The sequence below is a fragment of the Onychostoma macrolepis genome, chromosome 01, assembly GCF_012432095.1.
Source record: "Onychostoma macrolepis isolate SWU-2019 chromosome 01, ASM1243209v1, whole genome shotgun sequence".
Lineage (NCBI taxonomy): Eukaryota > Metazoa > Chordata > Actinopteri > Cypriniformes > Cyprinidae > Onychostoma > Onychostoma macrolepis.
In genome coordinates, this window is record NC_081155.1 from 29,778,728 (window position 1) to 29,805,850 (window position 27,123).

Here is a 27,123-nt window from a genome sequence, read left to right on the forward strand (position 1 = left end):
GTTAACGTTAGTTAATAAAAATACAGTCGTTTATTGTTAGCTCATGTTAGTTCATAGTGCATTAACTAATGTTTACACACAACTTGAGATTTTAATAATGCATTAGTAAATGCTGAAATTAACATTAACTAATATTAATAAATGCTGTAGTATTGTTCATTCTTAGTTCATGTTAACTAATGTTAGCTAATGAACCTTACTGTAAAGTGTTACCCACTTAATTAATCAAAATGTTTACTTTATTTGGAGCTCAGTTCTGCTCAAGAGGTCAATGTTGGATGGTTAGTATTGCTAGTTAGATACTGTGCTCCATCAAGTATTACAGTTCCCTGTGCTAGTTGAAAACATTGATACGGCCCTGCATGGTGCTCAAAGCACCATATGGTTAATCTGGCACTGCATTTCTCATCTGTTATCTGAACACCCTCTATTCAAGTAAATGGGATGACAAAATAAAAATCTACCACTGTTACTGATATACATCTATAGTCAAGTCAAGTCACGTTTATTTATATAGTGCTTTTAACAGTACAGATTATGTCAAAGCGACTTTCCAATATCAAAATAGTAAAAGTGTGTCAATAATATAAAATGACAAGATTAAACACTCAATTTTCAGTTAAAGGTATCTGTGCAATCAAGTCGAAGACATCGCTGGAAATGAAGTGTCCCCAACTAAGCAGGCCAGAGGCGACAGCAGCAAGGAACCAAAATTCCATCGGTGACAGAATGGAGAAAAAAAACCTTGGGAGAAACCAGGCTCAGTCGGGGCCAGTTCTCCTCTGGCCAGATAGACAAAATATACAGACAAAATAAATAGTTGTTGTTAATAAAAAGTGGTGTGTGTGTGTGTGTGTAGAAGGCATCTTTTCTTTTGATGAAGCCATCATGATGTTGATTTACTCCTGTCCTGTCACATCAGCCAAATTATTTTGAGCTTCAACTGGTGGAACAGAGGGCCTCCTAGAGAGAGAGAGAGAGAAAACCCTGTTTATCCCCTAAACCATAATGGCCTTCCAACCATACTTTTTATGTTTGGATGAGATTTTGATGTTTTTAGTTGTTGTTGGGGGTCCTCCCACTCAATATTGTTTAGTGTTTTTTTCATGTATTGTAAACCAAAGATATTAGCATGTTCAAGAGATATCTGTGAGTCTTTACAGAAATTCTGCACTATGCTCTTGCAGTCATATTTGCAGGACACCCACTCACAGAGCAGCAGCAGCAGTGAACTTTCTCTATTTATAGACTGTTAGTCTGACTGATGAACATGAAGGCCTTTAACAATACTTTGTAAGCTTATGCAAGTAAACAATTCTTATCTAAGGTGTTCTGAGAACTCTTGTGTGACACATGGTTCACATAATGCTTCTCATGAATAATAAACTCAAAATATGTGTTGTGCAGTGAAAGAGGCTTTGCATAACACCTTGAATCTCACCTCACCGACTGAAGAAGACTTTAAATTCCATTTAACTTTTGGAGAAGTCTTTAGGCTGCTTTTACATCACACACTTTTTCCACCACGTACTGTCAATGTTTACATAATGTACTCAATAAAGACATGAAAACATATGACTGTTTGCGTGGTTTTTAAGCAGATTTTCTGTTGTTGTGACTAAGATTATATCTAATTTTATGACTAATTTCTGCAGAAACCAGGTCAACCAAAATGTTTCACATGCTTCTTCCTCCAAGTGTATTATACAGAAATTGTGCATAGAAAGGGGGTTATCTTATACTCTTTCTAGAGGACGGCAGGGAGTCAAAAGATCTTTTGGATAAAGTTTGAGGTGGTTCTCAAACTATGATTTATGACATGAAAGTCATTTAAGAGAGAAATATTCCAAAAATTCCAAACATGCCCTCACCTTCCACTCACACAAACACTCATTATGGGTTGTCTCATGTTATTTTGTGGGGGGAATCATTATATTATAAAATATCATTATATTCACCCTTAAAGTTACATCTAGATGCAGATTTGAACAAAGTATCAATAATATAACCAGTCTGGGACAATTGAGGGACTGCTTGCTTAATCTATTATATTTTATTAATCTATTATACTTACTGTATTTTAATTCTGCATTTACTGTAATTTTGTACTTACTGTATTTTCTTTATGGTACATCACTTTGTAATGTCTGTTGTTGTTTAATAAATAAACCTGAATTTGAACCTGATTATAAGGTTTCGCAGAAGCATGATTTGTCTTACAGAAGAAAAAAAAGTAATATTAAACAAAATATGGTATTATGTTGGTCCTATTACTTGCAAAATATTAATTTACTTAATTGCGAAAAAAATTAGATAAAAAATAAATAAATACACCAATAAATCAATCAAGGCATAGGAAAGACTTAACACTATCTAGTAAGTCAGAACGAAAAAAAAAGAGCTTGAGGCCCACAGCCTTTGCGTGTTTGGGAATGTGTTTCTGCAGCCCACAAGTGCAGCTGTGCACATCACCAAATCAGGGGTGGGGGCTACTTAATGGACTCAAAAAATACAGAGGCAAAGTCTGCATATAATCATGCTGTTGCACCAGTAACTTGGACAACCATCATCTTCTGCTGCTTCCTACATGAAACTTCTGTGAAGTTTCTTTTATTGAATGCTAAGGAAAATTACACACAACCTTGTGGTAATGCAGCTTCATCTCTTTGTTCGTTCTTTCTTTCTTTCCTTCTTAAATAAATAAATAAATACACACATAATGAAAATGTCTGCTTCAAAATTGGGCCAATTGCTTATAGTCAATTGAAAAGAGAGGTCTCATTTGTTGCATTACTGAATTATAATCAGATGTTTTAATTAACTGTTGTTTTAAACACACACACACACACATAAAATTAAAGTATAATACTTAGACCATAACATGTATCGTGTGAATCAGGTGGGCACGTTCTATTGTAAACACTATCAGTATTATGGTGACAGCGACGTCTGGCGTCCTTCTGGGGAATTTAAAGACTCCATTTGTATTGTAGAAAGAAGGCTGATTACACACAAAATAACAATTCAGCTTTGGTAGAGTGAAAAACAGAACTCCAACCAAATTATGACTAGACATCTTCCCTTTCAATATTGTATTAAACGGTATTTACTTGAAAAACAAATGTAGCCTTACGAGAGAGAGAGAGAGAGAGAGAGGACTGATCAGATAGCAGTCGGTGTGGAAGCTTACAAAGAAAAATAGGAAATTATGAGACAGTCAGTAGAATACTGTCTGTTTGATGCCCAGTCAGATATATTTTAAATAATACAAACCTAAATTACATTATGGCCTAATATTTTAAGTTATTAATGAGTATACCGCACACTGGTATTTTCAGAATGTGGACAATAACAACAATTGAAACGTGTTTACCAAAGAAACAAACTCGTCAAACTCCGCCTAGTTTGCCTTAGCTTTGAGATTGGACAAACTATTTTACTCCTGCCCCTTCATCCACCATCCAGCTTTCACAAATCCAGCGTTACGGCGAACGCTTCTCTCGTGAATATTAATTTGGTGATGCTGACGTTCCTGAGCGTTTGACAAGTCACGTAGCCTAATTAATATTCATGAGCCACAAGCCTCGCTCATTCGTCTCCTGCAGAGCCGTTGAGAACGGTCCACATTCTTACTGGGCGAAGCACAAGCTACTTCATTAATATGCATGAGGCTAACGCAACGCATGTGACGTGCTATGAGCTGTCTCAAGTTGAAAACACTGTCCATGTTATTGCTCCCTCTCTGCAACGTGCGTGCTGCACTGCTAATGCACAGTATATTTTTGTAGACCTTTTTGACTTGAATAATTAAAAAAAGATATTTTTGACGGTTCTTCTTAATTTCCTCACTCAAGGACTGTTTACATACCAGCAATCCTACTGCTAGGTTTTAAGTGACAATCGAGCCTTCAGTTTAAGGTGAGGCTAAGCTCAATGCATTTACGACTAAAGCGTAAATTAAAGCGGCCACATCACTTCTTCAGATAAAATACTATGGATTTGTGTTGCTTATGTAAACCACGTGATTTTGCACGTTTGATATTGATGTGGTTACTACATGTTTCCGTGATCTGCAGGCTTAGGAGGACGGTAAACAAGCGTATAATGGCGACTGAGATTGAAGCATGGACCACTGGCCCTCAAAACGATGGTACGAACATTAAACCTCTGGCTGTACTAAAAACTGCTCATTAATGCATTCAGCTTGCATTTAGCTTATTAATGCATACTGTAGTTGGTCTTTTACCATGTCGTTTTTGCAGACGACAGGCTTTAGTTGCAGTCATGCTCCACCATGTGCTCTGGCAGAAAGGCTTATATATCGCATATGTGGTATAAACACTTAGAAAAATTAACTGTGCATTACTGCATTAACGCCAGGATTTCAATGGATGTTATTTTGAGAGCATAAAGACAAGCTAACTTTTTAATGCAAAACTTTTTTCGGAAGTTAGTTTAATTTCTCTTTTAGAATTTTACTAATAAAGCGGTCAAACACTTTTTTTCGGAGATTTTACACAAATGTATAATGTAAACTCTACATTTTAGTACCAAAAGATAGTTACACGCAAGGAGCTAGCATGAAAAATGGTAATATTTACTGCTGCCAGATTGGCTTAATAACAAACCAATATGGAATGACAAGTTGTGTCGTTAAATACATTTATTTTCTAACCAAATCTATGTATATTTGATCTTGTAAACAATAAAATCACTAAATGTCTTTGTTAAAAATTTGCTACAATATTTAACACTACGCCCCCTTGCTGAGGTACCCGGATGTTGTTTTCCTTCCACGTGAGTTTGAATATAAGTGTTTTGTAGATTTCCTTTCAGAAATACACAAGTGCAGAGGTCCAAATAAGTGTTATAGATAATGGCAAAAAGTGTAAGAATATAAAATACAGAATATCAGAAACACAATTTCCCGTAAGCTACAGACATGCATATATTACATGAATATTAATGCATATACATAAAAAAGAGATAAATATAAAATAATAAAGGTATTTGAATTCTGTATTTGCTGTATTTGCTTGTTTTGGCTGCGCTGCACAAGAAACTCAAACAGAAGTCCATGATAAAGTACTATTATTGAAAGTACGTGTCACGGTCTTCCTGTATGACTTGTTTATTGACCTGGTCTAGTTATTTTACAGTCATGCGACTTGGTTTTTTGATCGCACACAGAACTTGGCTTCAGTGAATTTATCTTATCTGATAGCTGCCTTTAGCATAATCGACCTGTGTGTTTATTTATTCTGTTTTTAATATTTGTGTAGTTAAACTCAAAAGTATTATGTGTAAACAAAAGTGATTGTTTAAAAATTAAAACGTAAGAAGTTTTGGAAGTCTTACAATTTTAACAACAAAAAACCTACAGATTTTTGGTGTTTTGTCACTTGGTCTGTTTAAACTTTTGCCTTGTTACTGTTTTGCGTTTTCATTCTGTTTTGTATTTAAATAAACACAGTACATTTACACACACACTCATTTTAATGATTGTTTGCATTCAGTCCTTCTCTTTACTGGATTGGATCCAGTTTGATTAGTTTAACGAATAGCAGGTGTACATTACAGTGCAGACACAATGAACAAAAAATAATAACTAAATATTCTAATATGACACTTTTCATTGGGGTTGATGTATATACACTTCCAAAAAAATGTAAATGTAAATTAAGCAAATTTGTTATTTGCATACATTTGAGATTTTTGCAGCAAACAGTAAAAGTAATTTTGTCAGTTGCAATCAGATAGTAGTCGCATAAATGTGAAACGATACCTCTCATAAAACACGCATGTGTGTATATTTGTTGCGTAATGCTAGCAATATATCATGTGTCACCACGTAGAGTACTGGAGGAAAACATTTTTAGTTGTCTAACACACTTAAGACATGTACTTTTTCATATAAATTTTTCAAATTGCATTTGGCTAAGTTTTAATTTGGCATGCAACAAACAAATTAGATATTATTAACCCCATACTTATGAATACCTGCCTATTTGTGGATCCCTGTTTTTTTTATGTAGTCATAGAGCATAATGTGTAATGCACAGGCTTTCGAGACGCATTTGCACTACAGACTGTATGTGTTGTTGTGTGTCTAGTGTACACCCCCAGAAGATGTCAGAGGTGAATATGCCATAGTTGACAAAAACAGATAAGACTTTTACTTTTATCACAGCAAATTCTCCTTATTGACAGTTAAACCACTGGTTAAACACACCCACCACACCTCCTGTTTTCCCACTTAGTTAGAAACAAAAAGAAACCAACATAGGGTTGTTATTGAGAGACACAATTTTTTATTTTTTTGATGTAGTACAGAGCTCCAGAAGTCTGATCAATATCTAAAAACGTGGATATTTGTGCAACATTTCTGCTTTGGCCCTGCTGCGTGTATGTCGTGTTGCTGTTCCTGGAACTTATGCAGATTTAAACACTATAGTAACTACAGTGTGGTTTCTCGTCTGACTGTAGCTAGTATTTAGGACGAGAGTATTTATTACCATGTAGTCCACTCCTACTCCTACTTTCTCCTGTGAACGTGTCACCCCCCCCCCACCTCACCCAAGCAAACTGTACACTGCTATATGTAGTAAGGCTTGGCAAGAGCCCCAGCAAGGCACTGAAATAAGCAACGTCAGCTTTTCTGCCTTCTGTGCTGCTGCCTTTAGTTATCCTTCTGTAATCTAGTGAAAGCAGAGATAAAATTGTTGGGGTTTACACCCTAACGTCGTTACAAACCTGTATGCATTGTTGTTTTTGAGTCTGTTCCTTTAAAACTGAGTAGAGTGTGATTTAATAAACACATATTGTGGGATGAACCTCAGTTTATATTTATAGCAGTTCTGACATTAACTTTGAGACCTTGACCTAAAAGTGGACTCAGACCACTTTTTATGTTATAATCAGCAGTGCTATTTTAATATGATTTATATTCTATTATAGTTTTTATTCATGTTTCTTTTTATTATTATTATTATTATTATTATTTTAGGTGATTTTTCAAGGTTTATCAGATGTGAATATGAGACCTGACCAGGTGTGCAGGAAAGACAAATATTTCTCCATAACGAAATGCTCTAATCCTTTAAAATAGCTATACTCGTTTTGTAAATGTTTAGTTAAAGTGGTATGCCTGATATATGATGTCTGACACTTATCTTTTGACGTAAAATTTAAATGGTAAAAAGTGAATTGAAAATTTTTGGTCTTATTTGTATATTTATGCACATTTGCAACTTAATAAATGAGGAAATTCCCAAGCAATTTGTCATGAACAGGGTTTCTACGGGTCTTAAAAACTTAGAAAATCTGAAATTCATAAAATGATGCCACTGAATGTTTCTTTCTACATAATCTACAGAATCTTCTTTAGTGTTTCTGTCTTGTTTCGCAATTCAAATATACAAACAAACATTCTTAAATCAAGATACATTTACTTGAGATGCAAAATAAAGGTATGAAGTCACAAAATTAAGTGAGTGTGCTTAAAACAAGAACATTTAATTTAAAGGGAAAACAAGTTTTTCTGAGTCCATTAGCAAATATTTTTCCTTAGTTTAATCATAAAGTAACTTCATTTTGAGAAATTTCCCGAAGACATTTCATTTTGCTTTTCCAATAAATGCATCTTGACATTTGCACTGGAAAACAAAACAAAAATGCAGTGTTATGAGAAGGTACAATAAAAGGTCTTTCCATATTCTAGTGGTTGGGTTTAATGTCTTTAATTTACTTTCATAAAACCTGCAGAAACCCTGGTAAATGTAACAGTATTTATATTACACAATCGTGGTAACATACTTTTGGCCATTTATCTAAATGGTTGTCTGTTTGTTCTGTCTGGTACAGGTGTGTTCACACTTGAGCAAGGGCAGGGTGAGGAAGATGGCAGTGAAGATCTGAATGAGTTGGAGGTGAACGGGAACTGGACCCCTCAGGAGAAGGCCCTGCATGAGGCCAGACTGAAAGCTAAGGCTAAGCGGCGCCTGCGAAAATCATCATCCCGGGATTCCAACCGGGAATCATTCTCTGATTCAGTTTCAGGAGAGGTTTCTACCGATCCACACAGCCCCAAGGGCAAAAACGCTGTAAATGACAGAAAGTCACGGACTGGAAAAGGTCGGGGACTGCCCAAAAAAGGTGAGATTGTGAAATATGAATTGTTTTTCAAGTGCCCAATTTTAGTAGTAACTCGAGTTATTTGCGTGATATGGATCTTAAAATTACGGTATTTATCATCAAGATGTAGTTATTTTAGCTGCAAATTCATTCCAAAAATGTTTATTACATAATTCTTGTGTTTTCTTCTGTTATAATTCTTTTTTTGTTTTGATTTGACAATGAAAGTTACCTTTTCTAATTCGATTGTATTTTATATTTTAATGGATGCAAATAAAAAAAATAAGATAATAACTGATATACACTGTAAAAAAAAAAAAAAGTTGAGCCAATTTAAAATTTTAAGGCAACCAGCTTCAGCAGATTTTTGAATTTGCTCAACTTATTTTTGTGGGAGATTCTCACATTTTTGTTGTATAAACTTAAAACGACAAGTTGAGATAACTCAAAAATCTGCTGAAGATTTGCCTTAAAATTTTAAGTTGGCTCAACTTTTTTTTTTTTTTTTAACAATGTACCAGGTACCACTTATACTGTGGTGTCTATTGGATAAATGCTTATTTTTCAAGGTCTCTCTACTTTTTGCCCTTGTTTTTCCTCTTGTGATTTACACTGATTGCTCTTATGATTAGGTGGAGCGGGTGGTAAAGGTGTGTGGGGAGCAGCGGGTATGGTATATGAGGTGGAGGAACCTGATGCTAAAGACCCCAACTATGATGAATCTTCACAAGTAAGTGTATACCTACATATCAGTCTTACAGGTTACATGAAGAATACTAGTACACCTCACTTTATGGTAGATATAGGCCACGTACACACTATAAGTTTCAGGAGTGACAACTGCATTTAAATGCGGGAGTGAGTCCCGTAAATTATCGCTCCATGTGTGTATGGAACAGCAGTCGGGAGTGAATAAAAGTTTAGCCATTGTCATGTGCCATTTTTTGACTAAAGACTCTTTTTGTCCGTCGATTTTAACTAAACTAACGCTGATAGACGTGTTGTGTTGCTTTAGAGAGCGCTGTCTTGCAGTGTTGCCACGTCCTCATATTTACAAGCGCATTTAGGCATGTTGTTTGGTCTTATCTCATAAAGTTAGGCAGTTATTTATGAAGTGAATAAAGTGGTCTGCGGAAATGAGATATGATTTTTTTTTTTTGGTGTTGTAAAACATAAAGCATTTGGGTTTTTTAGTGATTTTTGTGCTTGTCCTTGTTTGTGTTTTTTTTTTTTTTTTTCTATGAAGATCTGGCAACACTGACACTGTACCAGTGTTAATTTCGTCGACGAAGACGAAAAATATTCGTCAACGAACCTTTTTTCTGTGACTAAGACTAGACGTTGACGTGCTAAAATTAATGTCTGATGATAAAAACTATGACGAAATTTATGCCGCGTCTTCATTAACAAGATGAGACGGGACTAAAATGTTATTTGAGGACTACCGGACATTCAAAATACATCCTATATGCTAAATGAAGTGTCTTGTCTTTCAAAATGTGCGTCTCTGTCATTGGATTACAATCAGATGAGGGGCGATCTAGTCTCAGTATGGCAGCCGCAGCGGACGGATAGGCTATCAAAACGCAAACTAACGATCTGAAACAATAGCCTCAGCACCGAAGGGTTAGGGATAGGGTGACCAGACGTCCCGTTTTCCCGGAGTCACAATTCGTTGTCGATTAATTTAAAGTTAGTGACGGCGGGATAGGCGGAGTCGCGCTGATAGAAGCGCTCTCTCTCGCGCGCAAGCTCCACTTCTTCAGTTCTCATACAGCGCGCGATCAGTTCTCAGTTCTCAGCGCTCAAATACACACACAGCAGTCCTGTGTCTATCGTGTAGTAGAGTCAGAGTATCTCACATAAATACAGTCAGTTATGGCTTAAGTGAGCGTAAACAGGTGGATGAAAACTGAATGTGTGTCAGTATTACATGCATGCCTTCCGTCTTAAAGGGACAGCATTCCTAATTATCCGTGTCATAAATGTTAACCAACAAAAGATGTCAAATAAATGTATACTTAAGTAAAGCTACTGTATCTGTAAAATGAGTTTAATTTGTATCTCTACCAAAAAATGAAAATGTATTCCAGTTTTTCCAAATTCAATCCTTGATTCAAATTTCTCATAAGCTTAATTGATTTGGTCTAAAGAGAGAAGAATTGATGCCTATTTTTGTTTGAATACTACATATAAAATAGCTACCAAAATAAATGTTGTTAACTGCACTTTGACTAAAAGTAAAGACTAAAAGTTGACAAAAATACAATGACTTTTCGTCGACTAAAACTATGAAATACTCAAATGACTAAAATGTGACTAAGACTATTAAGCATTTTCGTCTCAAGACTAAGACTAAGACTAAATCAAAAATGCCTGCCAAAATTAACACTGCACTGTACCGCAGGGCTCATGAGCGCAGCTAGCCCCGTGTGCTAAGTTAAGACTTCCTTTACTGGTTATTTTCTTGCATCTTACATACAGACGAAGACACATTTCTGATGCACGTTTAAATACGTCATTAACAACTAGTTGTTCAGTTCGGTCCGTACACACTGCGTAGAATTTCTGTAAATGCGGTTGTCACTACCTTTATTTTTTAGGAGTTAATGCGGTTGTGGAATGCGGTTGTCACTCCCGTATTTTAGTAAATTATGTGTGTACAAAATGCGATTAAGGAGTAAAAGGGGAACTGACAACCGAATTTAGCTGCAATGTGTATGTGGCCATAGTGTGTATGTGTTATAAATGAAAAGTGTCAAAATATTTGCAATAGCTCTCTGATTTCTGTGGATGTCATGTATTGTTTAAATCAACAATGCCAGTTAACACATTTAGGACGGGGGGGGGTAATAGTTCAGTGGGATAGTTCATCTAAAAATGAAAGTTGTCAGAATTTACTCACCCTCATTTCATTCTTTCAAGCCTGATTCAGACTCTGAGAATGTTTATAAATGAGAGGATTGTAACATCTTTTTTATGCTCAAACAGCAACATTACACAATAAGTGAGAAGCATAATAGGACCCCTTTAAGTGAGATGCGAGTCCGAAGGGAGTGAACATGCAAGAAGTTTGACTAAAATGTAGTAAAAATGATTTGAGACTCCAGTGTTTTTATAGAGTTTAATTAGTCTCAGGTATGGTTAGTGCAACTGTCATGATTATGGTGTAAGATAAAATACACCTATAATATAAATTACATAAAAAAACAACAACAAAACAAATTGCAACAGACAATTTATGTTCATTAATAAAAAAATTAATTAATTAAATATATGTGTGTGTGTGTATATATATACAGTGAGGAAAATAAGTATTTGAACACCCTGCTATTTTGCAAGTTCTCCCACTTAGAAATCATGGAGGGGTCTGAAATTGTCATCGTGGGTGCATGTCCACTGTGAGAGACATAATCTAAAAAAAATCCAGAAATCACAATGTATGATTTTTAACTATTTATTTGTATGATACAGCTGAAAATAAGTATTTGAACACCTGAGAAAATCAATGTTAATATTTGGTACAGTAGCCTTTGTTTGCAATTACAGAGGTCAAACGTTTCCTGTAGTTTTTCACCAGGTTTGCACACACTGCAGGAGGGATTTTGGCCTCCTCCACACAGATCTTCTCTAGATCAGTCAGGTTTCTGGCCTGTCGCTGAGAAACATGGAGTTTGAGCTCCTCCAAAGATTCTCTATTGGGTTTAGGTCTGGAGACTGGCTAGGCCACGCCAGAACCTTGATATGCTTCTTACAGAGCCACTCCTTGGTTATCCTGGCTGTGTGCTTGGTCATTGTCATGTTGGAAGACCCAGCCTCGACCCATCTTCAATGCTCTAACTGAGGGAAGGAGGTTGTTCCCCAAAATCTCGCAATACATGGCCCCGGTCATCCTCTCCTTAATACAGTGCAGTCGCCCTGTCCCATGTGCAGAAAAACACCCCAAAGCATGATGCTACCACCCCATGCTTCACAGTAGGGATGGTGTTCTTGGGATGGTACTCATCATTCTTCTTCCTCCAAACACGTTTAGTGGAATTATGACCAAAAAGTTCTATTTTGGTCTCATCTGACCACATGACTTTCTCCCACGATTCCTCTGGATCATCCAAATGGTCATTGGCAAACTTAAGTCGGGCCTGGACATGTGCTGGTTTAAGCAGGGGAACCTTCCGTGCCATGCATGATTTCAAACCATGACGTCTTAGTGTATTACCAACAGTAACCTTGGAAACGGTGGTCCCAGCTCTTTTCAGGTCATTGACCAGCTCCTCCCGTGTAGTTCTGGGCTGATTTCTCACCTTTCTTAGGATCATTGAGACCCCACGAGGTGAGATCTTGCATGAGATCTAGCCCCAGTCCGAGGGAGATTGACAGTCATGTTTAGCTTCTTCCATTTTCTAATGATTGCTCCAACAGTGGACCTTTTTTCACCAAGCTGCTTGGCAATTTCCCCGTAGCCCTTTCCAGCCTTGTGGAGGTGTAAAATTTTGTCTCTAGTGTCTTTGGACAGCTCTTTGGTCTTGGCCATGTTAGTAGTTGGATTCTTACTGATTGTATGGGGTGGATAGGTGTCTTTATGCAGCTAACGACCTCAAACAGGTGCATCTAATTTAGGATAATAAATGGAGTGGAGGTGGACATTTTAAAGGCAGACTAACAGGTCTTTGAGGGTCAGAATTCTAGCTGATAGACAGGTGTTCAAATACTTATTTGCAGCTGTATCATACAAATAAATAGTTAAAAAATCATACATTGTGATTTCTGGATTTTTTTTTTTTAGATTATGTCTCTCACAGTGGACATGCACCTACGATGACAATTTCAGACCCCTCCATGATTTCTAAGTGGGAGAACTTGCAAAATAGCAGGGTGTTCAAATACTTATTTTCCTCACTGTATGTATATATGTGTGTGTGTGTGTGTGTGTGTGTACCTACTTAACCATATTTTGGGGACAAATTTGTACTCAAAAGTGAGCTAAACCTGACAAAATCTCCAAAAACCTCCCTTTGGGGACGTCCTAATTTGTAAAACCAGTTTAAAAATAAAGTAAACAACGTTTTTTTGAAATTGTAAAAATGCAGAAAGTTTCCTGTAAGGGGTAGGTTTAGGTGTAGGGCAATAGCACATACAGTTTGTACAGTATAAAAACCATTACGCCTATGGAATGTCCCCATTTAGATAGCTGTGTGTGCGTGTGCGTGCGTGTGTGTGTGTGTGTGTGTGTGTGTGTGTGTGTAAATGCACGTGGATGTGTATATAGAGCTCATGTTTTCAGGTCCCAAATCAAATATAACGACATGTCAGTAACATTAATCATCACTGATTCTTGCATCATGACATTGACACACAAGCACTAATCAGGTGTGATGTTTGGAATGACACGAGGGTAAGTATATAAAGTAGAGTGAATTATTCCTTTAAGAGTTGTCCATTAGAAAACCCATTGGCCTTTTTGAAATAATCAGTGTTTCTCCTCTTCAGCTGAGTAGGGTGTGAGCTAAAAGTAGTTCTGGCAAGCTTGCTGGAATTCATACTGTTTGAATATTGCAGTGATGTTAATCGGTGCACAAATTAAAAAGCAAATGCCTGTAGCATTGTCTTGTTTCCTTGAAAGCTCTGTGAGGCCAGGTGCATGATGAAATCTTTCTTTTTATTGTTTAGTATATACCTGTTTTTTCCTCATTTTTTCCTTATGTACAGTAAAGGTGTTTTTTCTAGTATGAGACTCTTATTTGTATATCAGGGAGACACAGTATATGCCACAGTAGTACCAGAGCTGGACGAGAGAGAACTCGAGAAGACCATCAACCCCATTGTGCAGGAATACTTTGAGCATGGAGACACCAAAGAGGTGGAGGTGAGCTGTAGCTTATCACAAAGCCAGATGCCAAATAACAGAACCTTTGTTTTAGTGTAATGTAGAGGAGAAAATGTTGGATACAATGTGTGCTAAACATTCCATACCTAATAATTGAATACTTTTGGCATAGTGTTCGCAACCAGAAAGCTGGAGCCTACTAGGGGGCATTAAATAAGCTTAAATAAGTGATTTCTAAATCGAGTTAATTCCCATTTTTAATTTACCCAGTCTATTTTCTTCTTCTTTGAAGATCCAGGGTTCACACTGTCTTGGACAACTAAGATATACGAGGAAGCCAAATTTAAGGTGTGATTTCTAGAGAGGAAAAAGTCATGTAAACTAATAAAATCTCCATGGACAGTGTTTTTGTAACTAAATTTTATGGTTATGCCGAGCTCTAAAATAATTTATCAGGTAGAAATGAATTAGAATTTAATTAAAAATAACGACTAGGGAAAAACATCATGCGAGTTAATAGGTTAAAAGGAGCGGGATTCCTGAAGAACATTCAGATATCTTTAAGTGTCTGGAATCCTGAAATTTATAAGGGGGCCCTGAAGTCAAAAATGTTGTGAACCACTATATTACTGCGTCACTCTTACCTCACAATTGGTGTAGTGTACAGTTTTCCACAGTTTTCTATTGTTTATGTGAACTATTGATCTAAACTTCTCTCCATTTCCTCCTTTGTCTGGTAGATGCTGCTCAAAGAGCTGAACTTAGGCCATCACAAATATGAGTTCTCCTCTCTGGCGGTGTCTCTTTCTCTGGAAGGCAAGGCCAGCCACAGGGAGCTCACATCACGTCTCCTCTCCGACTTGTCTGGAAAGGTGCTCTCTGAGAAGGACATGTCACGTGCATTTGACAAAATGCTTAAAGAGCTTCCAGACCTCATCCTGGATACCCCGGAGGCCCCACAGGTAAGGCTGAAATATCATACAGTAAACCCAATTATACTGCAATATCCACAACATAAGAAATTCAATGAACAGGGACAGCACGTAATTAAAGGAACAGTTCACCAAAGAGTGAAAATTCTGTTTATTCACCCTCATGTTCCAAATATGCATGATGAGGAACACAACAGACCACAAAAAGTGTTTTTTAAAGATTAGCCTATCCTCTTTAAATTGAATGAAAGTGTTTATATTATATTTGAATGTGAAATACATTCCCTGTATTACCTGGTTCTTTCCTTTCCTCAGATGCTTGGTCAATTTATTGCACGAGCCATTGCTGACCACGCTTTACCCATGAGTTTCCTTGACTGTTACAAAGGCAAAGTAGATTGTGACCATGCCAGGTGAGCTTGATGTTACTTTGACAGTCTTATATTGGCTTATTTGCTTGGATATTCACCAGCATTCTTGTGTCTAGATTCTGAATTAGAATTACGAGATTCCTCCAGGTCAGTTTGAAGACCAATTTTATTTAAATTGAGGGAGTCACAATGAGAGTTACATTCTGGGTGAGAGTGGGAATTGCGGTGGGAATTTACCAGCTGCCACCAGCCAGTTGCCAATGCAGTGGCAGGTAATTTGGCCTTATCTGTCAGTAGTTATAGTGAACAGTGTCTGATTGGTCATTGCTTTTGCTTTGTTGCAATGATGCATGTTTGTAGAAGTAGCAATTTGTGTTTCGCGGAAGTAGTACAGATGGAAAAAAAACTAGCAATGCTTTTCAATAAATAAAAAATTTAAATGCCTAGTATGAAAATTTGAGTGGAATGGGAATAATGATTACCATTTACTCTAGCAGGTTTTATCGTATTATCTTCACATGTTCAAAATAAAATCATAAAGTCTAAAAAAAAAAAAAAAAAAAAAAGTCCAAAGGCAGTGAGGGTAATTTCCCACCCTACATGGGGTTTTAGATTGAATATGCAGTTCCTTTTGTCTGAAGTCAGACAAAATGAACTGCACATTTTTTTCCCTGCATTCTATACTTCTGACTTGCTGCCTTACCATTCATGCTATTCCCCTATTCATTTCTTCATGCCCTCATGACTATTAGAGCTGCACTGGACAGAGCATTAGTTCTCCTCTCCATGAAAAGGGAAATCATGCGGCTTGATAATGTGTGGGGAGTTGGTGGCGGCCAGAGGCCTGTCAGACATCTCATCAAAGAGGTGAGGTATCCCTGTATTATTTCGTCTGTACGAAAATCATTTGTATTTATTTTTTTTTTAAATTAGCTATTTTCAAACCGCTGTAAATATTTTTTTTAGGTTTAATAATGTTTTCAGGTTTAATCATTCATTTTAATGGCTATTGACTGCTTGTTAAAGGGATATTTACCCAAAAATGAAAATTCTGTCATTAATTACTCACCAAATTACTTTTGTCATTCCAAACCCGTAAGACGTCCATTCATCTTCGGAAACACAAATTAAGATGTTTTTGATGCATTCCGAGAGCTCTCTGACCCTCCCATAGACAGAAAGCATACTACCACAGTCAAGGTCCATAAATGTAAAATTTGATGTCACATGGATTATTTTACTGATGTCCTTGCTACGTTTCTGGACCTTGACCGTGGTAAATGCTTGCTTGAAAAGTTCTTTGGGTTTGGAACGACATGAGGGTGAGTAATTAATGACAGAATTTTCATTTTTGGGTGAATTATCCCTTTAAATATTCAGAATTATCATATTATATTATATTATATTATATTTTGATATAAAATTATGACACTGGAATGTTTCATTCTATAAGCTAATAAATTATTGAATTAATAGTTAATAATAACGTGCTAAAACAACTCCATCCAGGTAGGGTTGTTCCGATTCCGATACTAGTATCGGAAATTCCACCGATACCACAAAAAATTCTGGCATCGGTATCGGCGAGTGCTTGAACCCATGTACCGATCCGATACCATTCTTAAACAAGACCTATTGTTATGCAGGCTAGCTTTGCTTAATGCTGCAAATCAGAAATCAATTCTTCTTCGCTGCTCAGAATGCAAACGCAGGAAGTTGTGCTGTGTTGCCACAAGCAACCACTATTTAGAGCAGCGAAGAATAAATACAAACGGGGTAGCACATTGCCAGTAAATCACTCGCATATATGCGACTAAATCTTCACCCTGGGCGACTAAATGGTATATAATATTAGCCACTGGCTAATAAATGCTCAGATTTTACTCTCCAGTGTGTGAGTTGGAGGCTATGTATAAGTTTAGCACAGATATATTGTCACTCTCCGAACACTCTGACCAAGCGCTTCAGAGTTTTACTCTCCGTCAAGCGATCTGTTTTTCAGATCATCTGAATGAATGTGCAGCGCACCTGTATTTGACGCACCGTAAGCTCTAGTGTGAAGCGCACGACTCGGCGTCGCTTTGCTTTTTTCCTCACGCAAAGAGAGAGTGAGAGAGATTCTTACATGTAGCGCGTCAATTCTGCATGGTATGTAAATTATATTCTTTGTTGTATTTTCCTGTCAAAATAACGGAGTTCCTTTTGGAATTCTTCAGCTTTTAAGAACGACAATCTCATTGGCTGGCGCTCACCTATTATCGTCCCTGGTTTGATTTCAACAAATCAGTTCAAGCGAACGCAGACAACATGATTAATATTCATGAATCCAGCAGCTCGTTAATCCTTAGTGCGTTTCATGTTGTTCTTAGTAGAATTCATAGTGATTATTATCTTATCAGTATTATTGATAGTTTTCCCCCCATATTTTACAGAAACACTGAATGACCAAAAAATCACCACCACCAGTTCCGTTAAAATGACTGTATTCATACATGGTTACCAAGTTTTAATTCTAATTGCTAAAGTTATATCATTAAATAATACTCGATTATCATAATATATTTATAATGCTTGACTGACTGATGTTAAGAGTGAACTTTTAGATATTTAAATAGATGTGCCATTTTCCAAACATTATATATTATATTTTTTTGTTTACTGGCCAGACTATATCTATATCTATCTATCTATCTATCTATCTATCTATCTATATATATCTATCTATCTATATATATATATATATACAGCATATGGTGAAACACACCATAAAATAATTGTATCAATTCATACAGGTCTAGTAGTACATACAGCTGTATTACCAGATACACACCCAGGTATCGGATCAGTACTCGGTATCGGCCGATACCCTGAGCCTAGGTATCGGAATCGGTATCGGGAAGGAAAAAAGGTTATCGGAACATCTCTACATCCAGGTCTAAAAATATCTATTTTACATGTTGATGAATTATCATTGAATAAAATGGTATAGAATCCCACCAGTCAATGAAGAAAATTAATTTTTTTTTTTTTTTTTTTTTTTTGTGGGTGTTATTCTTTCATTCACTTGTTTCTCAAAGTACAAACTCTTTCATAACCTAACCGAAGATATCATTATTCTAATTTCCTTTGGTTATAAAGTAAAGATTGTGGTAAATAATAGTTCATACTTCAGAAGTCTTATTTCCCATGTATACAACCTCTATATTTAGTAGTGTTTTGTACAAGACTTGCTGCCAAAAATTGGGTTGCAACAAGAGTAACCCATTTTCGCATTTCTGATCCTGCCTCTTATTTGCTGTCCATATATTATGTTGCTGTTTGTTTTACAGATGAACCTATTGCTAAAGGAGTACCTGGTGTCAGGTGAGCTCTCTGAGGCTGAGCACTGTCTGCGAGATCTAGAAGTGCCACACTTTCATCACGAGCTGGTCTATGAGGTATGAAGTTTGAAGAGTGAATAGCATGTAGTTATGTCCTATCTAAAGGTTATAGCTTTCTATAGATTAAAATCATAATGGTGTTCCCTAGTGGCCCATCACCTGAAAAACTACTTGTGAACTACATAAAAAGTGATGAGGACGTTGAAGATCTCGATGTTTATTGCAGCATAGCAGTGACAAAGCACATGTAGTACCTTGGGTTCAGCGGAGTCGGAATGAACCCAGAACATCCTAAGTTCAAACCTTTTATACATTTTCCGTTTATTACCCTTTATGTAAATGAAGTTGCTCCTGTTGTAACAGTTGTAGTCTGTATGTTAATTAAGTTCTGACACCCCTTTGTCTGAGGCGGTTCTCAGTGTCCCACACCTGTCCCATTCTGCAATTGTCACCATTTGCTCAGGATGTGATCATCCCAAATGGTCTACAACCAACATAACTGTTGACTTTCTTCTTCTCTATAATAATTAAGCCATTTTGGGAAATGAGCATGCTCAAACATATTGTGGCGTGGAAGCTGGGTCGAGGCAGACTATAATTTCTTACAGTCCCTTCTTTGATGCTCTTGGCCCAAAAGAAGCATCACATCCACTCCCTTACACAAATTACACTTCCCTTCCTGGGTAGGTGCCCAGTGGCGGTGAAGCCCTGTCTTAGGTTGTCCCCCTCTGGCCAAAGGAAAATCTTACCCGTCATTGGGTCATCACCTCATGCACACTGGTTATCGCTTTATCATAGAGCTCTAATTTATCATAGTGACTTTTCTCAAATTTGGCAAAATGACATACAAACATTTCTTTTGGGTTTGGGAGAGGAGCACTTGAGAACCATAACAGCAAAAGGGATTTTCTAAATGTACTAAACATTATGACAGTACAAACATAGCCAAAAGCCAAAGGAGCAAAAACATCAATCAACAGGCAACATTGTGTTTTCATTTTGTCACTTGCATTGTGTCCATTCTCTCATTGTGGACGTCCTTTGTCCACATGTGTGCATTCAATAGACAATAATATATTTTCTGCATTCGAGTATGCATATATTTGTGTCTTTCTAGTGTCATGTGCAGTGAGTCTGTCTCTTTGTGCATTTCTTAGTGTGGGTATGACCTTTGCCCACTTTGACCTTTTCCATCACAGTGGTAAGACTGCTGTCCACCGTCTTTGAAAATGGTTTGATCTCTCCTTGGTTCTCTTTTCCAATCTCCAATCTTTTCAGTTTGGAAGAGTCCTTCTAGAAGAAGCAGTCATTGGTGGTGTTGTATTCTGTGGCATTGGTGGGTCTCAAGGTTTGTAGATCTTTTAGGCTTGGATTTCTGGATCTTGTAGGTCTGGAAATCTCTCGATTTCTGGTTCTGATGATCACTCTGTTCTTTAAGAAGTCCCTTTTTCTTGTGGAAGCCCCCTGGCTCCACTGGTTCTGCTGGCCTTCTTGTCCTTCAGATGACCGGATCATATTTCTCCAGGAGGTTTACACCTTTCCAGCAAACATCTCGATGCTTATACCTGAAACGAGATCAAAAAGAAGAGGTTGCCCCCCCTTTCCCCCACATGAATCTTTTCACATTCAAAACATCAAAGCCACAGAAATTTAGTCACCGAATGCAATTAAATCATTTCTCATAAATTAAATGTAAATATGAATGCAATTAACACATTTCTCAGAAATGATAAAGAATCACCCCCCTTTTGATAGTAAACATATTTTTCTAAAATATTTTACTATCATAAAAACAATTCCTCCAATTCACATCAGCATCTGCTTGTGACTGAGCAAGGTGTGAATGGCTTCTTCCTTATTTCCTTTCAACAGTGCCAGTTGGCTTTCTAAACTGCCTATCTTCTTAAGCAAATCACAATAGCCCATCTTTCTTTTGCGTGAAAAGTGACACTGTCTTGCCTCGTGTCCCATCCTTCCACAAGCAAAACAAACTAACTTCCTGAACTTTCCTACCTTTCTCCAAACAGTGCCTTGCTATGTGACCATCTTTTCCACATGCATGACAGACAAAGCTTTGATGAGGTCTCTCAGTGTCTTGACAATGTCTAGCAATGTGACCAGCTTTTCCGCATGCATAACAAAGAGTAACACCTTCTGAATTTACTCTTTCTAATCTCTTTGATCTCTGATGGAAACCATTAGATAATCTAGAACATTCTCTACTGCCAAAGGCAGCAACTGGATGTCTAGATTCTGCAGCTTTCATTTGACTATTTGCATTGAAATACTGTGTCATTTTGGAAATAATTTGCTCGTATGGTGTATTTACATCTACATGCAGAGCAATGGCTTCCCGCATGTGTGAACTACTATGTACAATTAATGCAGACTTAAACATGAGATTTTTAGTTGCATTGGGCAAACCACTGTAACAGCTAAACATTTCCCACAACCTGGATGCAAATGCTAGAGGATGCTCTCCAATTTCCATTGTCACCTCAATTATCTTTCTCAAGTTAACCAAATTAGTCCCAACAAGTCTAAGTAGAGCTTCTCTCCTTGCACCTTTGTCTGCACTTTTGTCACGAATTTCCTGTGAGAGAGCACTAGTTAATGAGCGAGGAATGCAGATCATAAGAAGTCTACAAGCATCTTCGCCTGACACACTATAAACATCCACTACCTACTCCAGTTTTGACAAGAACTCTACAGGATCAATGTTATCAGGCTCAAAAGTACTCACTGCTGTAACAAGACTTTGAAAGTCCATAAAAGACAGCTGTCTAACAGCTTGGCCATTTTCATTTCTTTGATCAAGAACCCTCTCATTTCTATTCTGTCTTGTTCGCACTGGTGCTATCGGGAACCTCACAGAATCATCTGAAGAATAATGTCGTTGGCTAAAGGCTTCCTTCAGAATTCAGAATTGGGTTGGGCATGTACCAAATGTCTAGCTGTCCCTTCATACAAACATCTAAATGTTCCCCTCTCTTGGAAATTTCTTTTCTCAATTTCACCATTTGTTCCTTCAAAACAATCTCTTCAGTCTCACAATTTCTCATTGACATGACATAGCCGCTGACTTGAGAGTTTAGCAACTTATTTTCTGTTTTCATTTCTTCTAATCTTTTCTTAGTTACCTTGTATGAGGCAAAAAGAGCTTGAAGTGCATTAGCAACTTTTCCCTCTTTGTTTTTAGGCATTCAGCTCTTCCATTTTCACAATCTTATTAAAGTGTCTTCAGCAATTCAGTAGGCTTATTTTCCTTCACTGACTGAACATTATCTAGTTATTTTAAGATACCTGTTAGTCAAATTATTCACAGCTCCTGTGGTTTGGACGAATGAATAAAACAGCCACACTACGTTGGGCTTCTAAACCAAAATGTTATTTTCTTCGCAAACGGCCACACTCCGTCGGGCCTTATATTTCACTACACTAAACCGTTAAATATGCAACACTGTCACAGTACGTCGGACAAAACCACACTACTTTGGGTTTTGTTATATTTTTAAAACAGTTTACTTGGCCACAGTACATCGGGCAAATTAACACTGCTTTTGGGCTTTAAACTTCACAGAGTCACGGTGCGTCGGACTCACTACACTATAACACACAACAGTTATGAAATAATTCTGTGACCACACTGCGTCGGGTCGATTCACTTACTTTAGAATTTCATCAGAATTATCACAACTTTACAGTCAGTTTCAATTACGTTAGAAACTTGCAACTTTAGACACAACAGATCTAATACAACTCTGCCACCACACTGCATCGGGTTGATTCAATTACTTTAGAGTCTTAACAGAATTATAAGAGACCAACAACAAGTTTCAGTTACTTTAGAAACTTTGACTTAAGCACTTTGCTTCAGTTACTTTAGAAACAACAATTCCAATACAACTCTGCCACCACAGTGCGTCGGGGCTGATTCAGTTGCATTTGAATCTTAAACAGAATTTGTACAGAATAGGCTTAAGAACTCCTCCTGCTAATACTGACTAAACCAAATTCTCTTCTGTCCTTAAAATTTTATTTTTTAGATTTTTTTTAAACGAGGGGGTTCCCTGTCAAAACCGGCAAAAAGAAAGAAACTGCTTTTCTTACCTTTCCCCGCTTTTTGGAAAACCCTCGCTGGGTGGCTCGCCAATGTAAGAAAAAGTGATGAGGACGTTGAAGATGTTTATTGCAGCATAGCAGTGACAAAGCACATGTAGTACCTTGGGTTCAGCGGAGTCGGAATGAACCCAGAACATCCTAAGTTCAAACCTTTTATACATTTTCCGTTTATTACCCTTTATGTAAATGAAGTTGCTCCTGTTGTAACAGTTGTAGTCTGTATGTTAATTAAGTTCTGACACCCCTTTGTCTGAGGCGGTTCTCAGTGTCCCACACCTGTCCCATTCTGCAATTGTCACCATTTGCTCAGGATGTGATCATCCCAAATGGTCTACAAACAACATAACTGTTGACTTTCTTCTTCTCTATAATAATTAAGCCATTTTGGGAAATGAGCATGCTCAAACATATTGTGGCGTGGAAGCTGGGTCGAGGCAGACTATAATTTCTTACACCCTGCTGTAATCTTTTCCGGTACATTTGTGCCTTGTAAGTGCCCTTTAAAAAGGGGTATTTAAAGGGGTCATATATGACGATTCTAAAAATAACATTATTTGGTGTAATGCAATGTTTACGCAGTTTAAGGTTCAAAAAACACATTACTTTCCACATACTGTACGTTATTTTTGCTCCTCTCTGCCCTGCCTTTCTGAAACACGCCGATTTTAACAAAACTCATCGTTCTGAAAAGCGCTGTGTGCTCTGATTGGCCAGTTATCCAGTGTGTTGTGATTGGCTGAATACCCCAGGTGCGAGACAAAATGTTACACCCCTTACCATATTTGGAAACACACAGCGTCTCCACGACATGGTGGCGGCGGCAACAATATTACAGTGAGAATAGAAGTTAATCCTCCTTTCTTTGCGTAAACATTTGGCCGGTGTTATGCAAATCTTCCCACACAGTGACATAGACATTTGGGGGCGTGTTTAAATCAGGCGTTTTGGGAATGCATGGACGAGTCTTAACTTTTATAAAGAATATCTCTTTGGGTTTGAGACTTAAATCTTTGCAACTTTACAGATCTTATATATGCACAAACAGCTTGTAACACTCCAAAAACAAAGGAAAACTTGAAATCGCGTCATATGACCCCTTTAAATAATATTAAATAGTTGATATCATAACAAAACTAAATTCTAAAAATACACATTTTATAAAGAATTTAAATAGAATAATGATTTTTAAAGAGAGAGAGATTTCGCTATTTCTTCTATAAAATGATCTTTTACCATCCAGGAAATATCAGTATCACAATCATTACATCTTGGTTTTGTCAATTAAAACAACTGATGCAGTAATATGCACTTACCCTCACCACAATAATAGGTCCCATGTTTGACCTGCACATTTTCAACATATTCTTTGATGATTAGGTTGCACAATGACTTTCCTTATTTCCTCTTCCTATCATTTTCCTAGTTTCTCTCATCTGTTTCTGTTTCTGGTTGATGTAGGCTGTGGTTATGGTACTGGAGTCTACAGGTGACTCAGCCTTACAGATGATGGTCAAACTTCTCAAGGCATTCTGGCAAACCGGCCTAATCACTCTGGACCAAATGAACAGGGTTTGTACTAACTTGAGAATTTATTTATTTTATTTTTTATTTTTTTTGTAATGTACCATAGTGATTCAAAAGTTGCAACATAACAGAAGTAGAAGACAGACCTTTTTTTCAGCATTGTGAAGTACATTGGAGTAAAAGCATATAATCAAAAAAGAAAAAAATTAGGACAGGGACTTAATTGGTTGTTGAATGGATGGAGGCAGATGGATGAATGCAATTTTTAAGTCTATTATAAGAAAGCAGAAGGGTTTAAGATGACAAAATTTAGATTCTGCATGTCATCAGAGAAGTCTTTCATTGCACCAGATTGAGATTAAGTTACATAAATTACAAACTACAAATTCTGAAAATTTCAAACACATACATGGATGAATTGTTTACATTTAGATGCATTTAGAAAATGGAGTGAATTTCCATTTAAATTTATTTATTTATTTATTTTTTTTAATTATTAACAAACAGACAGTTCTGTAGTGTTAGTGTAATGGGGGTTAAACACAAAAGGAGATAGTGGATGGAGATTTATATTACCCTCTTACCAGATTTGCATCTGTTAGTCTTTGAGCCATGCTTGTATTCAAAACAGTTTACTTGTAACATCAGCAGAAGTGTCTCGGAGACAATTGTTTATTGACATACAGCTTGACTTGGTAATTGAAAGGTTGCAGGATCGAACCCTGCAGAGGACAATCTAAAAGCCAAGGAACATAAGGGCAACCCTGTAGTGAGGAAGTATTATTCATTCATTCATTCAATACTTTTAATGATCTGATTTTAAAGCTATCTGCTTATAACAACGGCTTTCAAATCAGTAATTGAATTCCACATAATTTGACCAGATTAAATATGGAATTTCTTTGACATGGTTGGCAACGTTTTTCGTACGGTGACGTGTGAATTCTTAGTTGTTTGTGAGAGGATTAATGGGTTTGCATGTTTTACACAGGGCTTCCAGCGTGTATATGACGAGCTGCCAGAGATCAACCTGGATGCACCTCTTGCACACTCCATTATGGAAACCTTTGTGGACCTTTGTTACCAGGAGACAGTGATTACTAAGCAGCTAAGAGACACCTGTCCAACCAGGTCAGAGACTTGCGTCTTCCCTGTTAACCGATGTTCCGTCATACATAAAGACTAGAGAAAATAAATCTTACATTTTGTTACCATCTGCTCCGTTATGGTAGTTCTGTTCCTGTAAACGCTAGCGTTATAACAGATGTGTTCTTGTGGCCAATAGGGGGCGTAAGCGCTTTGTGAGTGAGGGCGACGGAGGGCTCGTGAAAAGCTAGAAGCTTCGGGAGAGCTCCGGCAGGCCCTGATGATAAGCAGGCTGGGATCTCCTGCACTTCCCTGGGAATCTGTCCTCGCTGTCTTCATTGCTCATCCTCTTGAGTACACAGAAATATTCAGCCTCAGAAACGATATCATCTTGTAGAAGAGTGACAACTGAGAAATGCTGTTCTCTCCTCTATTACAGGCTTTGTTTCCTTTTGTTTGTGAATTAATGTGCGATTGAATGCAGTGTAAGCGCTGCAGCGAAAGAAAGAAGTGGGGAAATCAGCAGCTTCAGATGGCCATGAAATACAGTTTGGGTTGAGGGATTAATGTTGCTTTTTTTCAGCTTAAGTTGTTTTTTGTTGTTCACATGTGTTCACTTGTTAGTGTTCACAGTGGTCTCTCAATGTTTTGCTTTTCTTTGCAATGTAATGCATAAAATATGGAGCACGTAAACTAATGTATTAAATAAATTGTGCTACTTAAATGAAGTGTTTAATTAAACTGTTGGGCCAAAAAAAACAATATTTTATGAAGCAATTGGGGTCACTTCTATTGGTTTTCATTTTATTGCATGTTTATCTTCAAATTTGTCTTATTACTGCGTAAAGAAACTTTACCCACGTTTACAGATTCACAAGGTTCTGGGAGATTGCTTGGTTACTTACATAGTCTCTTTTTCGGCTATTCATGATTTATACCTAATGCATGATGAAAACAATTCTAATGAGTTTGTGGCTAGTTTTGACATCAAGAAGGACTTTTGTATGTTTTAGCTGCCAAAGAACGGAGGAGAGAGCATCATCACCTCACAATCAGGCTGATGCCTGTGAGACTACAGTCTCCCATTTTCATAAACGCTCAAAGTTTTGTACCCTCTTTTTTTGAAGGTAATGTTCAGAACAGTCATCTGAATTTTCAGTTCTTTTGTTTATTTGGGCAAGAAAAACTGGTTCAATTGTGTCAGTGCAGAGTTAACAGTTATTAAAAAAAAAATGTATGTGTATCATTTTTGAAGTGGTAAACTTTGCTGAAAATTTCCACCAGTTTCAATCAACACTTGTCGTTTCAATTGTGTGATGGGACAAAATTACTAAATTTAATCAAAAGTACTTTTGTACATGCGATCAGTCTTTGTATCTGTTTGTTGATGGGACACTTTTTCAAAATAAAAACATTATTTTTGTCAACCAACATTTCCAAAGTTCCAGCGTTAAATACATTTTGACACTAATTTCAATAAAAATTCATAATGCTCATATTCATGTTTCTTTGAGTTTATTCATACTTTTTGTTTTTATTTTTTATTTTTTTTATTATTAATATATAATATAGTAATTCTTGAAAGCCAGTTTTTATGAAGAGACTTACCAGTGCTTACCAGAGGTGAGGGGGCACAGTGACCGAGGTGGCCAGGATACCAAACCCCTGTACCCAAAACAACAAACTGCAACATTTGAAACAATGTGGAAAGCAGCCTGAATCTTTTTAGGGTTTTTTTTATTTTTGAAACC

The 27,123-nt window shown here is 37.0% G+C and overlaps 1 protein-coding gene across 1 annotated transcript; it reads left to right on the plus strand.

The window, feature by feature from the left end:
* The first annotated feature begins 3,696 nt into the window (after positions 1–3,696).
* On the plus strand, positions 3,697–26,870 carry pdcd4a (programmed cell death 4a). The gene is made up of 12 exons (XM_058777564.1): positions 3,697–3,918; positions 4,077–4,150; positions 7,864–8,154; positions 8,766–8,863; positions 13,883–13,996; positions 14,698–14,919; positions 15,205–15,302; positions 16,013–16,127; positions 18,590–18,697; positions 24,221–24,331; positions 25,278–25,417; positions 25,572–26,870. Exons 2-12 carry the CDS (start codon positions 4,105–4,107, stop codon positions 25,621–25,623), a joined length of 1,395 nt encoding a protein of 464 aa, XP_058633547.1. The 5' UTR covers positions 3,697–3,918; positions 4,077–4,104; the 3' UTR covers positions 25,624–26,870.
* Positions 26,871–27,123: the final 253 nt, after the last annotated feature.